The following is an 18,875-nucleotide window of genomic DNA, read 5'->3' on the forward strand; positions in this document are numbered from 1 at the left end:
TCAACTATCACTTGTCTGACCCCCCTGTCAGACATCGAATCTATCACACACCATCGTCCAATAATCGTTCTCCACTTTGCTTTTCTCTCACAATCCGCAGACCTTACTCTCTCTCCTATTCTCGCCAACTGATCACACCTCTTGACAATTCCAACACTTACCTAACGTTTGCCTAATTGCTTATTCTGCATTCCTTTCTCTGCTTCCTGCTATGCTAAGACTTTATACTTCTTACCCAATACCTTGGGTACGATACGGTATAAACAACTTTAGTGTCACCTTGGAAAAAATGTAAACAAATTCTCTGTATAAAAGAGCGATAGCTTTGTAAGCATGCGGGACATTCTTCTGGTTGCTGAAAGGCTGGTGGTTCAGGGGACGTTGGAGAAATATCTTGCTCCGCTCCGCTCTTCGGGGTACTTGTATTCCAAGGCGGATATGTCATTAGCCAACTCTGAAAAGGCGTTCTCCTGCATCACCAAAAGACCGGGGTTTTAAACTGCGGTATAACTAATAGGTTTCGGCCTACAAGTTATATCGGGTCAATTGTCTATTTAAAAGTTTGTGTATATCGTCAAAAGCTCAAACAAATCTCTAAGTAAAAGAGATACTAATGCTCTTTTATTCCAAATTAATATAGGTAAAATATAAACAAATCCTACACCACAGACCACGCAGGGCTTGGTCCTCCAAATCCTCTGATGCCCTTGAGAAGTCCGATAAAGGGTTGTATACGGACTAACCAAAAAGCTCTAAAGGCAGAAGGTGCGTGTCAATTTTATCATTCAGCTCACATTTTATTTTCGTTTTCGTCTTGTTTACTTTACACTTTTTAGCATGTCTCGTGTAAACAATTACAAGCTAATTCTTATTGGTCCAAATATGAATTTGGGAAATCTGTATACTTTTCTACAACTAATATTAAGTAAATTACATTTCCAGTTTCATTTGTCAATTACAGCTCCATCTTTCCATCTGTTTCTCCCTCATTAAGAAGTTGTAGTTCACGCTATTCCCGTTGCCTTGGAAACGGCTTATTTCCACCCCCTCCACCGGATGTCTCGAGCTCCCCCGTCGCCGTCACCAAGGAACGTAATTAGCGTACAATGCGGCTGCAACCTCTTCGGAAACGAAGCAGCAAGCAAATTGCCTCCCTTGATTGAGGTGGAAACTTCGACCTACAGAAGCGCCGCGTGGTCAGTTTCGGAACTACGAAGCCCGAGTGGGCGTCGTTTTGAATTGCCTGAGCGTCGACCAAGGAAGAAGCTTGGTTTTTCTCAGGCTGCGGTTGCCTCAAAGGGCTAGCAGTTAAGGTTCCGGTTTGCCACGCTGACGCCTTATATTCTGGAAAGCTAAATCTGCTTAGAATTCTTCCTAATGCTCGCATGAATTGTTTAGTTAATGTGTACAGATATTTTATTTGCAAGAGTACTTACTCTGTAGCATTCTCTGTAGCAAAACCCGAAGGTTTATGGCTGCATCAACACAAGCCTTCCATCTGTCCCTATCCTGGGCAAGATGAATCCAATCTTTTCCATCCTTAACGATTTCCTTTAGGTTTATCTCAACGTTATCCCCCATCTTCGTCTTGGCCTTCCTACAGGTCTCTTACCATCAGGTTTCCAAACAAGCCCGTAAGAGTTTTGAGTCTATTTTGTGTTGCATTGTGCCAATTGAAATTTTTGCTTTGGTGGTGGTGGAGTGGAGGGTTTGACATTTGGCGTAAATATTTACGTGAAAATACACTCTAGTTTTGAATTATTATAATTGATGTTATTGTTAGTAATAATAACTATGAAAAGCCTCAAAGTCACATAAATATCGCAGGGATGTTGTGTTTTTATTGTGGTGTTAGTTTGACTTTTGTTTCAACTCCACTTTGTTCACAGATAGGCTAATCGGGACAGGACCTGCAGTTTAAAGTGAGTTCCAATTGTTGTGTTCGTCAAGATTGTAGCAGACAATTTTGTCAACTGAGATTGCCACCCTCTTCACCAGACACTCCCTCGAAGACGATTGAAACTTAAAAATATATTCCAAGGTCATCCGCCAGTAGAACATGCTTTCTCTATAGTATATCCGCGTGTAAGATGGTTTTAAGAATGAGATACTTGTGGCCATTCGAATACATGTGCTGATTACGTTCTCCGGTAGAACAGCACCAATTGCAGAAGAACACTAGCATCACGAGATGGAAAGTACCGTACTTTCACTGATCGAGTTACACGCTTCCCTCAGCGAACGTCGACAACGGTAGGGAACAAATGGTTTGGCGAACGCGAACTTGAAATTGCATGCAAGCTTCCCTTATGTTCGTGCAGTCATGACGTAATTTGTAGGAACTCCTTCTTTATTCATCGTTGCGTGCGGCAGATGTGCTGCTACCTGAACTACAGGTTATAAGTTGTAGCCATGATGTTCTTTTGCATGCAGGAAGATCCTGCACAAATAATATACATGTTCTGGTTATTATCGGTACACCTGTGGAAGATCAAATTCACGAATATTTTATCAAAATGATTGAAGACATGGAGAAAAATTGTGGTCCCAACAAGGCGAATCCCCCCACCCATTGCATTTGCTCCATGTTGATCCATACAAGCATGCCCCACATTTCCCCAAACTAGGCAAAGCATCTCCCCAGATAGGAATTTCCACTTCGAGCACAGGGGAAGGGGTCTTCAGTCATTAAAATATAAGTTTTTATTATTATTGTTATTATTATTTTACAAATCATAAAATTGAAATTGTATTGAAAATATCTAGGTCTGTTGACAAGTTCAGACTTGACTCCACTATTTAAGTAGAAACTGGTTTCGACTTGCTTCCGTTCCATGAACGTCTATCACTTTTTGATGAGCAGTTCTTGACCTTTTTGTACTTTTTCACGATGCACAGAGCCGGCCCCCGTGGCAGAGTGGTTAGCACATCGCGCGACGCCTCCAGGGATCCCGGGTTCGAATCCCGGCCTGGGCATGGATGTTCGTGAGTGTCCATTCATCAATTTCATCACTCATTCGCAAATTAGCCAAAAGTGGCAGAAAACCGAAGTAAAATAAAGCAATTCAATCAATGGCGATACACAGAGGCCACTTATTCTGCTGCCTTTCGTGGCACCAATCATACATTTTTTCACGGCAAAATCTCACCATTAGAAATATATGTAGCTGACCTTTTGGCGAAGTGGTTAGCCCAGCGAGCTAAGACGTCAGGGGTCCTGGGTTCGAATCCCGGCATGGGTTTTTGAGTGTCTCTTTTTCAGTATCATCATTTATCCTCATATCCACAATTATCCAAGAGTGGCAGAAAGGCGAAGTAAAATAAACCTAATTATTCAATCGATTTTTTTTAATTTGAATTTTTGGGTGCGTCAGGCTATTTTGCACCCGTCACGCTATACGGGGCCCAGCCCCTTACCTTATCCTTATCCAAAACATGTATAAGAACACAATTGGTGCCATAACTAGTTGTTTTTTTTTATTAAATTTGAATTCAAAACTTTGGGTGCTTCAGCACTTAGGCTATTTTGCACCCGACACATCATACGGGATCCAGCCCCTTACTATAACTAAAATAAGCATAATTGCTCTGTCATGTTACTAAAACATTAAGATATTCTGACTTTCGTTAAAAGCTGAGGCTGTAAACGGGCACTAAGCACACACAAGGACAAAAAACAGGACAACACACACAAAATTATACTGGCCATGGGGCCAGTCGCCAGAGCCTCGTTCGTCTGCAGCCCAGGGTGTACTACGTGGAAGTAAGGTTGACTTTTGGGTGCCTACGTGTAAGGTCATCCCTTACACCCCTCGAATTAAATGAGCTTTTCCACATATATATCTCAGGGGGGGCAAGTTCTCTCCCCGACCCTCCTCTGAGGTCGCCCTTGATTTGGTAATCCTTTGTATCCATTCATCACTCGCAACTAATCATAACTCTCACATTATCATCGCGATTACCAAAAGACTGGCAGAAAAGCGACGCGAACTTCAAATATATTAAGAGTTCCTTATCATAATATATTATAAAAATAAATGAAAAAATAATAATAATGAATATTTCGGGGGACATTTTACTGATATATTGGATGTTTAAAAATACATATTTATCCGCCTCATCGTGGAGTGAAGTGGAGCTTTCCTCTTGACCTTTTTACAGGGATCATACGGCGAAGTATTGATCTGCCTAACTCATATGCACCTATGCAATCTCTGCGTGCAATTTTCGAGGAAGAAATCACTTCGTAATTGTGAGGCTAAGCAGGATAATTTTTCTATCTTTAGAAAAGCTGGTGCCTGGAGATTGCTGCATGAGATTTCACAGCAAGTTGGCGATTCTTTAGTATACGTTCGTACTACAAACTCCCGACTTGATTGCTTGATTTGGTTTATTTTACTTCGCATTTCTGCCACTTTTAGCTAATCGCGAAGATGAAGATGGGTGATGTGATGATGTGATGAAATTGATGAAAGGACACTCATGTCTAGGTCGGGATTTGACCTACTGTGCTAACTACCACGCCACGAAGGTTTGTTTAATTGCACTCGTCTCTCCGTTCTTCTCTTTTCATCTCTTTTATTCTCATCTCATCCTCTCCTCCCATCTCGTCTTCTCTTCTCTCCAGTTTCCTCGTCTTCATTGTGAAGCAAAATGAGATAGGAGATTACCATAATGGTAATAAAACAGGCGATGAGAATAAAGATGCATCTTCAGAAAATCACGAAGAGAGATATTTAGATCAGAAAGATGTGCTTATGGAATACGAGAGAGGAGATGATGATGAAGTGGTGGAAGAAGCTGCAAGATCGAACATGGATATGGATAGATGTGAAGCCGTAGTGTCAAGTGTATTCAGGAGAAGTCAGAGGCAGAAAAAAAATCTGATAGATGAGATTTGAGTGATGGTGGTAACAACAAGTAGATATGTCGCAAAATTTCATCGGCGCGGAGGAATGTCGTGGTGACGGTGCGAACATTGGAAAAGTGCAATTGAACTGTAAAATGTAAATGAAATTTATAAGACCTTTTGGAAACGGAAATAAGTTTAGAGTAAGATTGTGTTTTGTCTTTTATATATGGAGTTTGTTTTAAAATGTTTAGTGGCATTTTAGTTCAATAAATAATGTTAGATTATACGGTGCATATATTGTGAAATAAACTTGACACCTTAAGGTACATCTGCGCGTGTTTGCATACACAACACATCTCATGTCTTTCTCTTCTCTCCATTTTCTTCCTCTCTCTCTTATCTTCTTTCCTTTCCTCCCACTTCTTCTCCTCTCTTTCTTCTCCTCTGATTTTGCCTCCTCTCCTCTTCCGTTCTTTCCTCTTAATTTATTTTGGGTCAACTCATCAGTCATGAAATTGTAGGAAATCTACTTCTTTAGTTGTTAACTCTATTTATTTCATGCAAAAAATTTGCTATTTCCGACATAAACAGAATTATATGCATTTTAAATACATAATACTCTTAGCACAGAGCGCTATAATGCCACAGGTTCCGTGTTTGAATGCAGATCTGGCCGTGGGTGTTCTTTTTGAGTGTACTTTCATCATATCACTCATCCTCATCTTCTTGATTAGCCAAAAGTGGCATAAAAGCAAAGTAAATTTAATCAACTCAATCAATCAATGAAAAAGCACAGGAGTAATAAAAACTAACAATAAAACGGAGAAAATTACGGCAAGGAAAAAGTGCAATATGAATGAATAACGTATCATACCTTACGGTATGTGGATCGAATCCTGGTAGGCGTAGCTCAAACGAACTCGCTTAGCTGTTGAGGGCTCCACTGGCTCAGTAGGAGAGGTACAAAAGTAACAAGAATGGCAACACTACACTTGGGTGTTTGACTCGAGACAGAATCGGCAGGTGCATGGTTGGATAATGGAATTACCTGTCTCGTTGCAGATGAGTAGAGGAAAGCTCCGCTAATGTCTATTCCTTCTCTCACTCCGGACTACCTTCTCACCTCATTGCTAGTCCAAGACTTCCACTTACTACCCCCAGGACTGGACTCCCTTCATCTCTCTGACCACCGACCACTCCGTTACCTCCAGTCATTCAACTCAGTCACATCCCCTCAGTCATTCTCCTCTCATAATCCGATGACTGGACTCTACTTGAGGAATGCCTTGATTTACACATTCCTTGTATTTCCTGTGTACAACCTAACCGCGGATCTGCTCGAGACTTTGAGTTTGATATGATCCATATTTTTATGTGACGTCACAACCTTAAAATATGTCACTGATATATTATACTTTTGTGAAAGGACACGTAAATGTTGTGTTATTATATGTAATATTGCACCTTATTTGTAATGTATATCTTTTGTTTAATGTTTATTGTATTTTATGCTTTATTATGAGTAGTTTAATGTATCTTCATGTTTGCGAGAGTGCACTATGTGAATTTGTATTTCTAAACATGTGTAGATGTCAGTTTTGTTGATAGTATCCTTTTGTAGATAGTGAGTGATACATCTGTACTTGAATCTGTGTTCTCGAAAATAGTATAAAAGCGAGGATATCGCGTAATCTAACACTTTCGCCACGGATCGACGAAGCTTTTAAATTTAAAAGGAACTCCTCGGTGTTGTGCATACATCTTGGTATGTAGTTCGGGGCGCAAGCTAGGCCTATGTGATCATAGGTACGCCGATAGCCATGCATTGATGCTATGCACAATACTGCAACCATTCTAAGATAAATAATAAAGCTAACCTAAGGATTAATTTGGAAATAAAAGGCTAAGGAGCAAATATTGGCTCAGTTATTATTGCATATCTCTTGGCGTGGTAGTTCGGGGCGCAAGCTAGGTCTATGTGATCACAGGCATGCCGATAGCCACGCATAGAGTTTATGCGTTTTAGTTGAGTCAATTCATCGAAAAAGAGAAATCCTTGCCTTAGTTTCAAGTATATATGCATTATAATTGCAATAAATAAAGAATAAAACCTTTCAGTTTATATATACTGCAGTAATGTGGTTTCATTTCTCTGTGCTGTGAATATTGTCTTTGCCTAACACTATCCCTGTACCTGAGAGGAGTCTGTGTACTTCACCGAGTCTCATCGTTCATCGCTGAATATTATTAATTTAATATTAATAGTATAATAATACAACGCGTCTATTTCAGAACGTATCAAGTTACTTTATGATAAGTTGAATATCATTATCGGCCATACCCGAGACGGAATCTTGACACGTAACGATATAATGATAAGAAGAAAGAAAGAAAAATAATAAAAACAACAAAGAAAAATAACGTTTCAAGTGGTGTCTCTTGACTATTTGTCATCCAGTTACTGTTCCAACAGAAAATTGCTTGAAGTTTTCTTCAAACTGGTGTGTGATTTGATTGCATGAGAACGTTCTTCGCCCACGTAGAACTTGCTTTCATGGAAGAACATTGTAATCCGATCGGATAACAATCCTCATTTGCATATTCCTTGCATATTTAAAACAGGAAGTGTAAGATAAGAGCAAGACTGTAGTTACTACATAATATTTCTTTTTCTTCATGACATTTATTCCCCAGTTGACCCTTGTCTCTTTACTCAACTTATTTATAAATTGTGTTCTGATATCACAGTGTAAATTTTAGCCTACAATTTTTCACCGACATGTTTTGTTAAACTTTTGAAGCCTCGCTAACTTCTGAAATCAATTCTCTTTGTATCTCGCAAGCACAATACCACCAACTGTTATTTTTCAATATTCGGTTCTTTTGAAAGTTTCATTTGTATTGAGTTCATGATATTATTCTGAATTCTGGCTTTTTATTCTTTTCAGTGAAATTTCAACCAGCCAAATGGATTTCTTCAAGATGCTGGACGAGAAGATAGAAAGCGTAAGTGATAATTATAAATTTGAAATCTAATAAAAAAAATTAATGTGTGATTCATTCACTTATTCTCACATGGTCTCTTCATATGTTTATCTCTCCATTTTAGATTTTGTTTGTATTTGTGTGTATTTTATCCTCTACTTGTTTGTATTTCTATTGCGTTATACTGGAAGCTCCATTCCCTCTCTAACTATGTGATTCATTATCTATTGTTCAGTTTCTGCAAGTCTGTGAATTACACCTTTTGCTTTTTTTGCGAGGAGGGATGCCATCCATTTCTCTATGCAGGTGTAAATACATGCGTGTGTGTGTGTGTGTGTGTGTGTGTGCACATATCGAAGCCCTCCTGAGTTTTTCCTGGGCAGGCCCCTTGGAAGATAAATGCACATAATAATAATAATAATAAGAAGAAGAAGAAGTAGCCGGACCCTGTGGCCGAGTGGTTAGCACATCGCGCTGCGCTCGGGCTTGGTTGTTTGTGAATGTCCATTCATAAATTTCATCATTTCATCACTCATCCCCATCTTCGCAAATTAGCCAAGAGGCACAAAACGCGAAGTAAAATAAACTAAATCAATCAATCAATCAATAAGTAGTAGTAGTAGTCTAAAATTAAGTACGGGAACATTCAAATATTAACAAATATTTCTTGGTGGTGAACTGGATACCATAGCATGAGTTTTGCAATGATTTTGATGCGAAACTTAAGTTTGAAAATTCAATAGAAATATTTGTTAGAAATGCCACTATTCCTATCTATTACCAGGTATATTTGCATCTATTTGGGAAGGCCGCCATCCGTGGCGGAGTGGTTAGCACAGCGCGGTACGACGCCTGGGCATGGGTGTTCTTTGTGAATGATCCTTCATCAATTTCATCACTCATCACCATCTTCGCGATTAGCCAAAAGTGGCAGAAAAGCGAAGTAAAATAAAACAAAGCAATCTGTCGATTAGGGAAGGGCTCCTTGTGGGGCCTCACCCATGACGTAGTGCAGGGGTTCCCAAACTTCTTCGTCTCACGGCACCCAAGTCAAAGTGTAGGCCTATCTAACATTTGCAACGCTCAGTTAGCGTGGTTGGACTGCTTGCCTTAAGTTAAAAAATAAACAAATATTTCAAATTCAGAAACATTTTATTTGTAAAAAGTGCTAAATAAGCACATATTCGGAATAAGTGTCATTTCATTGAAAATATTGGAACATTTCGTGGCGCCCCTGTAAGCCAGCCACGGCACTACAGGGGCTTCGCGGCACACACTTTGGGGACCATTGGCCGTAGTGATAACGTCGGCCCATTGTAATCAAGCGGTTCAGGGTTCGATACCCGGTGGAGGAACAAGTTGTTCGGATCCCACCTGAAACTGTAGGTCCAGTCCCGATTAGTCTTGCTGTGCATAAAGTGGACTTAAAAACTTAAACTATGTGTGTATATATATATATATATATATGTGTGTGTGTGTGTGTGTGTACATACATATATATATATATATATATATATATATATATATATATATATATATATATATATATATATATATATATTTGGCACTCCATCCCTCTTTCCTTAATTCGCATCCTGCTTTCTATCCTATGTTCCTCTTTTGTCTTCCTTCATAAAGTGTATAAATGTATTTGGCTCCAAGCTCCAAAGTATTTTCCCAGAGACCCTGATGATCAATCCCTCCACGTCGCTGCGTGCCTTGTGTGGTCTCGCTTGACACTCTCGGAGAACCTTTGTCTCGTGCCATTCTTCCCTGCCTTCACTTTGAACAAAGATTCGCAAGGGCTGTTCACGAACGTCAAAGCGGCTTCCTCCGAGCGTTCTCCAGGACGAAAGAAACTGAAGTTGAAACTAGCTTTGCGAGCTTTCATAAAATCTGGAATTCGGATAATGGACTTCACATGGCAGGAAAGCGAAGTGAAATAACCTAAAGTTGGTGAGCTGTATCTTTGTGGGTAAATTTTTGCTAAACAGAAGCAAGGAGAGAAACCACAGACTGCCTTAGCCACAGCGCGCCATTCTCTGCAATCCATCACGAATCGCAACAAACATAGTTTATGCTGAGCACAGTATAAAATCTAATACAGCACTAGGCCAAATAAAAGAGTACAAAATTGTACTATAGAATATGTAAGATGGAGAATAATATACTGAGAGCAACATATTTACATTTCAAGTTATAATTTTCAACAAGATCTTTTACTGTACCTCTAATAGTAATAATTGTTTACTGTTACTGTTCATACTGATCACATCAGTGACCAGATACACCACCACACTCGGTTTCTACAAATAATTCACAACACATCATCCAGTAGATTATCTATATGAGTAAGTATCAATTATATATATGAATTATCAGTTCATTAATATAGTTTTCTGGGTTCGATACCCGGTGGAGGCACAAGTGGTTCGGATCCCACTTTAAATTATAGGTCCAGTCCCGATTAGCCTTACTGTGCATAAAGTGGACTTAAAACAACAAATCAATCAATCAATTAATATAATTTTATTAGTTATAATAATAATAACTTGACAAATGTTTGGTGGGCTCGGGCCCGCGACCCCACATATGTTGGCGCCACTGGCCAAAGTCGCCCACAAAGATACAGTTCATCAACTCTAGATGAGGAGATCAATAACACAAGTATGCGACCAAATTGCTTCAGCGAAAGTAATTACATTTTCAGAAAGCTTACCATCAGTGATGACAGAAATGACATTTCGTTCCTTCTCATCACGTCAGGATTTATTTTTTTTACGCTTTTTCAATTTCTAACGAAACCGCCTTTTTGCTAGTATAAGACAATTAGTTAGGATATATCTACTTAAGTAATTTGCAGTGAATTTCAATTTTGTTTTAAGAAACTTGGCATCCAACAATGGCCTGATATTGACTTTCAATAATGCCCTGATATTGGCTTCCAACAATGCCCGAGTATTGCTGATACAACAATATCTACCTATTGTTTCAAAATGCACGTGAAGAAAATACATTTCAATATTCATTTCTTCACTGGCGTTTGTTAGTTTCATTTGAGAAATGCTGCTCACTTGTTGAACTGTTTTTCTGTCTTGGATTTAACTGCTTTCAGGTGGTCTATATGTGTTTGTGTGTGAGCTTATCGAGGAAACCTAGTTTTGAGATTGTAGTGTGAAGTGGTGCTGAAAAATGTCTCACCGGGCGTGTAGAAATCATCCCGATAGTTTGTTACACTTGTGGAAGTTATATGTTGCCAAAACAGAGGAGAAATATTACTTCTTTCTACAAAAAAGCCTACTTGGCATATTTTGGTGTTCGTCTAGGCGATCAAGACAAAGCCTGGGCACCTCATTACATATGTAGTATGTGTTCAGTGAACATGAATCAGTGGGTGAAAGGAAAACGCACTTCACTGCAGTTTGGTTGTCCAATGGTGTGGTTGGAACCTCGAGATCACACAAGTGATTGTTACTTCTGTTTATGTAACGTGCAAGGCATAAACAAGAAGAACAAGAAATCTGTGAAATATCCCAATTTTAGATCAGCCATCCGCCCCCTTCCACACAGTGATGAACTGCCAATCCCTGCACCTACGCAGATGAGGATAACAGTGGTGAATCAGAAGAGACCTCTGAACACGAACATGATCCTTCATTTCAAACAAGTGGACCTTCTCCTCGTCTGTTCACACAAGGTGAGTTAAACACTTTAGTTAGAGAACTGTATTTACACAAAATTAGTTCTGAACTTCTTGGATCGCGACTCAAAGAAAAGAATTTACTTGCTCCGGGAACTACGTTTGCTTGGTACAGACATAGGAAAAATGAACTTGTACATTTTTTTCAAAGGTGGATAAACTGGTGTACTGCAATAACGTGGTAGGTTTGATTGAAGCCCTTGGAGTCGAGTATAATGCTGCTGATTGGAGGTTATTTGTTGACAGTTCGGTGAGGAGCATGAAAGCAGTACTGCTTCATAACGGCAACTTGGTGCTGCCCTCAATACCTCTAGGATATTCAGTAGTTTTGAAGGAAACGTACATAAACTTGAGGTTCATGTTGGAAAACATAAAGTACAACGAGCATAACTGGATTGTTTGCTATGATTGAAAAGTGTTAACAATTGTTCTTGGTCAACAAACTGGTTTTACTAAGTATCCCTGCTTTATGTGTTTCTGGGATAGCAGAGCACGAAATGAACACTGGACGAGAAGACACTGGCCAAAACGTACTGATCTTATACCAGGATAGAAAAATGTTGTGAGTGAATCTTTGATTCCTAGAGATAAATCTGTCCTTCCTCCACTCCATATTAAGTTAGGCATCATGAAGCAATTCATAACAAGTCTAAGCCAGGAAAGCAATGTCCTTCAATATCTGAGGTCAAAGTTTCAAAATAAATCTGAAGCCAAAATTCAGGCAGGTGTATTTGATGGCCCACAGATACGCATTCTTATGAAAGACCAACATTTCCCTAACTGCATGAATGAAGTGGAAAAATCAGCATGGATGTCATTCAAAAGTGTATGTGAAAACTTTCTGGGCAACAAGAAATCAGAAAACTACGAACAGATTGTTGACGAAATGCTACAAAACTTGAAATTGTTAGGGTGCAGAATGAGTGTTAAGTTGTATTTCTTGTATAGCCACATTGATTACTTCCCTGAAAATCTTGGTGCAAAAAGTGATGAGCAAAGTGAAAGATTCCACCAAGATATCAGAACCATGGAAACAAGATATCAAGGGCGGTGGAATGAGGCCATGATGGCTGATTACTGCTGGAGCCTCAAGAGAGATACTTCTGTCAATTACAGTAGAAGCTCAGTGAAACGGCGCAAAATGTCTTCTGTTTGATCTGTTAGGGTTCACTCACTCTATGAACTTCTCCTTATGATGGTGCACTGACAGCAATGACAAAACTTGTATAAAATATTAATTCTTATGACTTGTTGTAATACTTCAGTTTCATTGAAAATACTCCAAACTTGATTAATGTACATTAATTTTAAAATGATATTACAAAAGAAAATGACGTGATAGGAGAAAACTGAAAGCAGATCTGAATTAAGCACACCAAAGTTTATGTAAATCAGTTCTTACTTGCAGTGAAGCAGATAAAAATTTTCAAAATGCATACTTGTGTAATGGCAACCGTTTTAGTCTAAGAGGTTAAAACTTGAAGCCTACTGGCGCATAGCAATTACACTTAACCTGGCAACATATTCAGTCCCGTATTTTACGGGGATGAGATATTGGACTTGAGTATCCTTGAAATGTCGTCTGTACCGATAATAGATAAATTTGTTACTCGGAAAATATCATACACCGTATAATATGCGCGAAAATGTAACTATATTTCCGAAAATTATTTTCCAATGTATTCAATTATATCTGTAAACATTTGTCCATTTAGTTTGTCTCTTGTGTCACCTAAATGTCAACCCTTTCCTCATAGTACATATGAAGTTCATTTGCAGACTAACGAGGCTCTGGCGTCTGCACCCACAGTCAGCATTGCTACAGTAAACTATATTGCCAAATAGTGGTAACGTCGTCGCCTTGTAATCAATTTATCCCGGGTTCGATACCCGTTGGAGGCACATAATGGTTCCGATCCCACTTTAAACTGTAGGTCCAGTACCGATTAGCCTTTATGTCCATAAAGTTGACTTAAAAGTAACTAAAAAAATTGCTAAGATTTCGTTTTGGATGTGATTCCACATAAGGTTAAACTACAGGGTAATTGCGGATTGTTTGGACGACAAAGGAAATAGTCACCATACCAACAAAAATTAGGCCCCCCCCCCCCCCCCAGAAAAAATACAGCTCTGGTTCTGCCCTTACTAGACTGAACTTTCCATATCGTAGTGATGGATCGTGTGAGTTTAATTGCCTTATATCGAAACACTCCCACAACAGCAGTTCCCTCCACTTATATAAATAACCTTGGAGGTGGAATATTGGCGCAGGTCGGAAGGTGAATAGGTAACGAAACGAAGATAATAGCAGAGAAGAGAGGGATGTTCTGAAATTAATCAAGACAGTTGGAACTTCCTTTGAGCCCCGAAGCGGAGTTCTGGGGAAGAATATAATGAAAGAGAGAGAACGTAAAACGTTATATTGGAAATGGTTGATAAGAAGGAAAACTAATATAAGGGTTATTTCATGGTAAAATCCTTAGCGTGATATTGAGTGTGAAGCCCAGGCGTAGTGCTTGGAAATGGACGCATAAAGCAAGAACGCTGAGAATATTGCTCAGCGAGTTCAAAATTGAAGAATCTTCACGAATCACCACGCGTCGACCTCCGTGACGGAGTGGTTAACACAGCACGTTACGACACCAAGGGCACGAGGATCGAATCCCGGCAAGAGTGTTCTTTGTGAGTGCCCCTTCATTAATTACATCATATCATCACTCATCCTCATCGTCACGATTAGACAAAAGTGGCAGAAAAGACAAGTAAAGTAAACCAAATTAATCAATCAATAAAATATAGGATTCTAATTCCATGTAATTTATTTGCTGTTTAATTTGCACATAGGTTTATATACCGTACTCCTTCCAGACCCTGAATTATTAGCGTTTGAAATTAACGCTCTCATTCTAGAGTTGCACATCGCGCTACGACGCAAGGGGTCCCGGGTTCGAATCCCGGCCTGGGCATGAACGTTTGTGAGTGTCCATTCATCAATTTCATTAAGTCATCACTCATTTCCATCTTCGCGATTAGCCAAAAATCGGAAGAAAAGCGAAGTATAATATAACCAAATCAATCATTCTAAAGTTGATGAGCTGTATCTTTGTTGGTAACCTTGGCTACTCGGTAAGTTTCCATGTACTCTTACAACGTAAGAAGACAATGACGGGGCATGGCTAAGCATACATTTTTGCTAGCATATATGCTATGTAAATGCTTCCAAAAATCTTATTGCATATAGTTCTTTACACGAAAGCATTTCATGCATTTAATTGACTGATTGATTGATTTGGTGTTTAAAGTCCACTTTATGCATAGTAAGGCTAATCGAGACTGGACCTACAGCTTAAAGTGGGATCCGAACCACTATGTGCCTCCACCAGGTATCGAACCCGGGCCCCTTGATTACAAGACGACGACGCTAGCATTTCATGGAACATTTCGGTTAGCTCTTGCGATTACAATGTGTAATACATACAGCACGAAAGGCACGTCGAGTTACACCATCTATGATGAGTGCACGATGTTTACAATTGAAAAAAACAAACTAAAATATTCTTCCACACGTGTACAGTAAACATTGTTAAGTATGTATTTAATCAGCGCTATTCTTCTCCTACTCGTAAAACCATTTAATGCGAAACGTTGTTTCTCTCGATTGAATAGTTATAGTCTTTTAGAAATGAAGTGATACATTGTTTACATCTAACGCAGCCGCCATTACTCTGCACTCGTGAGCTAGAGCTTACTTCTGATTGGTTATGCTACGAAAAATGCTACGTAAATAGGACGGATCCTATCCTTGAGAAATACCATGAAATATGCCATGGAAATGCCATAAATATTTCTCACTTTACACGGTAGAATTTTGGTCATGGCATAAATGTTAAGAAAAATGCTAAGGTAAATGCTTTCGTCTAAACCGAGCCTAAGCTCCTCCTCTTGCTTGGTTCATGGTTCACCCGCAAAGATACACTTCATCAAGTCTAGCGTGCTCTTGCAAATATATGTTAGTGACGCCAGAAGAAAACACACAGTGTTCAAGAAAAGTTATCGCAACTAGCGAATGGCAGGTTCGTCGGCTATTATCACAGCCGCCGTTTGCATAGCGTACACCTCATAAAACGAAATGCGAGATATTCCGCTCGGATTAGCGCGACACCGAAATAGCTCCGTGTAATAGCATGTCCTCGTGGCGTTCTATTAGAGACCACTCGCGCGGCACGCGACCTCGTCACGTGACCATTGGCAGAAGACGGTTGCGTAATGGCGAGGTCGGCTCTCGCCCAGAAATAAACAGAAGAGAGTAAGTAGTTCGATGCTTCCGCTGGGTTGTATGCGAACGTGACCTTGTAGCTTAGAAGGAGCAAACTGATAAGCACTCGTAAAATGAACCCCGACGAGTGCTCAATAGACACGCGACGACGAGTGACCTTTCCACACTTCTAGACATTGAGGAGGATACTTAATCCATGTCAGTCTGTATAAGCGTGAAGCGACACGTGCCCAACACTCGACACACCGGGGATGTAAGGTTGGCCCTTTCCTAAAGCCGGTTTTACACACAAGCATTTCCTTTAACACTTTTGCTAGCATAAATGCACGGTGTTTAGAATTGAAAAAGCTAAAATATTCTTCCATGCGTGTACAGTAAACGTTGTAAAGTATGTATTCAATCAGCGCCATTCTTCTCTACCTAAAACCATTTAATACGAAGCGATATTCCTTTCGGTTGAATAGTTATCGTCGTTTAAAAGTGTGAAGTGATACGTTGTTCACATCTCACACGGCCGCCATTACAACTCGTGACCTAGATGTCGCTTCTGATTGGTTATGCTACGAAAAATGCTACGGAAATAGAGCCGGTTCTATCCTTGAGAAATGCCATGAAATATGCCATAAGATTTTTTACTTTACAAGGTAGCATTTTGGTCATGGCGTAAATGTTAAGAAAAATGCTAAGGAAAAAGCTTTCGTCTAAAGCGGGCCTAAGACACCCAAATGACAACGTCCCTTTCACGTAGTACACGCTTAAATGCATTTTGTAGACTAGCGAGGCTCTGTCGTCTGCACTTAAAGCCAATATAATCCTCTATGGGGCTCGTGTTGTGTTTTCCATATAGTCATTGTGAATCTTCGTCTGAAGAAGATCCTGTTAGAGGGTGGAACCATTCTTCATGTATTACCTGCCATTATACCTCAGGAGGTTTGTCCTGGTACCGCTCCCGCCACTCGGTAGTCTCTCGTCTGCTGGAAGATCTTGACAGCCATCACGTGAGTGCTTCCACCCACTACGAGGAACGCAGGAGACAGCACGTGCTTTGCTCCCTGCCACCCAGAACTCTCCATTCCTTTGCGAGGGAAATTTGAACACTTGGTTGCCACAGGGGAGGAAGGAAATAAACACACAGGTAGCAGATATTTCAGGTGGCGAGAGGAAAAGAATTTCCCCTCTAAGAGCTTGAATAGCTCATTGATATTATATGCTTGCTCTTTCAAGGGGCTCGTACAACACTCGCCATAATTGCACGAAACATACGTTTGGCAACAACGGCCCGCAGACGACAGATTATTTCTTGGCGGGAGCTGTGCCAGAACAAACCTTTTGGCCTGTACCTTGGTAACCTAATTAATGTACTTTTAATGGTTCAGTTTTTAAAAATATATTTATGCCGCACACGACTGCAATTTTTAAGAATTATCCATGTATATGCATGACAAAATATTGAATAATTGTTTATGCACTCTATGCACAGATAGGCTAATCGAGACTGGATCTACAGTTTAAGTGGTATCCAAACCGCTCTGCAATGTACCTCCACCGGGTATCGAATCCGGGATCCATTGATTACAAGGCGGCGACATTACCAGATAAAATATTGAAAATTGCATTTTAAAATTAAACGTTGCGTCTCGTTTTTGTGAACTAACGGGCACACTGTTAAATTTTAAGGATGGAATATTGTAAATTTTGGTGTAATTTCTAACAGTGTCCTTTAAAGACAGAAAGGGACTCCGCTCTAGGGAAGTATGGTAAATGCGTCTATGTACAGTGGTGGAAAAAAGTTCTTCCCCATAAGACTTTAATGGCAGTAAATAATGCCGGAAGGGTCGGCAACACACATTGCACCATTAGGTGATCGGGTGATTCTGTCTGTCTCAAGAGCAACTCGTCTTTCATGCAAAAGCCAACAGGCACAGGAAATGTAGGAAAGTCACGTGACTTGTCAGGTGGAATGTTGTTCGTCAGAAAATCGCCTTTTCTCAAGCCAGGTCGCAGAACCGACACGAGCTACACGTTATATGTCCGAAAATGATTCGCCTGAAAACGTTAAACGAAACGCTAAAACAATTCTTGCCTTAATTATATAGGCTACTATACTATATGTGCCGCAGTAGCTCAGTCGTTAAGTCGTTTTATTACCATGGGAGAGATCTGGGTTCGATCACCGACGGGGGAGAATCGAAATTTTGTCCACCTGTTGAAGCTGCTCCGGTGCCCACCCTGCGTCGTATAAAGTGGGTACCTGGAGGAAACTCTGGGGAAGGGGGGTGGGGAAGGCGGCAAGGGGCGTGTTGCTGATCACATCATCCCCACCTTCGGCCTGATGAAGAAAGCGTGGGGCCCTAACTCCACACCCCCTATACGCCTTCATGGCTTGGTGCAAAGCACAAGGTAGCACTTTGCTTTTTAATTTACTATACATCCGATTTTGTCGGAACAAAACTTCCCAATCTCTACGTGGGCTTTCTTCCAAGTTCCGTAGGGATGTAAATAGGCTTCAATTTTTCTTGACACAATTCATACATGTTATATTTCCTTATAAGAACAACAGCCGAAATATTTTGTGTGCGTGTGTGTGTGTGGGGGGGGGGTATAATCCAAACATGTGAGGTGATCCTTTTCCCACTACTCCATTCTCAGAAATACATCTCAATTCCACACACTGAAAATGTATCACTTTCTACATCTTAGCATGCAAATATCTAGTAGCAAAGTAATGTGTGGAAGGAGAAAAATTTACGATTTGTAACGGCACTCTGGAAATTTTGTAGTTTATTTTTTTCAATTTGAACTGATATTCATATTATTCATTAACAATCCCAATATTGACAAAATAATAGCTTAGTCGTTCTGCTACTTTCAATTCATCATTACCTTAGTCACCGTAACTCTCTCTCTCTCTCTCTCTCTCTCTCTCTCTCTCTCTCTCTCACACACACACACACTTTCTCTTAACCTTCCCGATGGCGCAGTAGTAGCGGAGTCGCCTTGTAATCAAGGAGTCACCGGTTCGATACCCGTGGCAGACACATAGTGGTTCGGATCCCACTTTA

The 18,875-nt window shown here is 40.1% G+C and overlaps 1 protein-coding gene across 2 annotated transcripts in view; it reads left to right on the forward strand.

Moving 5' to 3' along the window:
• Positions 1 to 18,875, forward strand: part of tow (target of wingless repressor) — a 246,538-nt gene that overhangs the window by 190,711 nt on the left and 36,952 nt on the right. For both annotated transcript variants that reach the window (XM_083110063.1, XM_083110064.1), the window contains one exon: positions 7,801 to 7,858. In XM_083110063.1, the coding sequence (XP_082966189.1) occupies positions 7,801 to 7,858 (58 nt within the window). The remainder of the gene's footprint in view (positions 1 to 7,800; positions 7,859 to 18,875) is intronic.

The sequence above is a fragment of the Lepisma saccharinum genome, chromosome 23 (assembly GCF_977018435.1).
Source record: "Lepisma saccharinum chromosome 23, izLepSacc3.1, whole genome shotgun sequence".
Lineage (NCBI taxonomy): Eukaryota > Metazoa > Arthropoda > Insecta > Zygentoma > Lepismatidae > Lepisma > Lepisma saccharinum.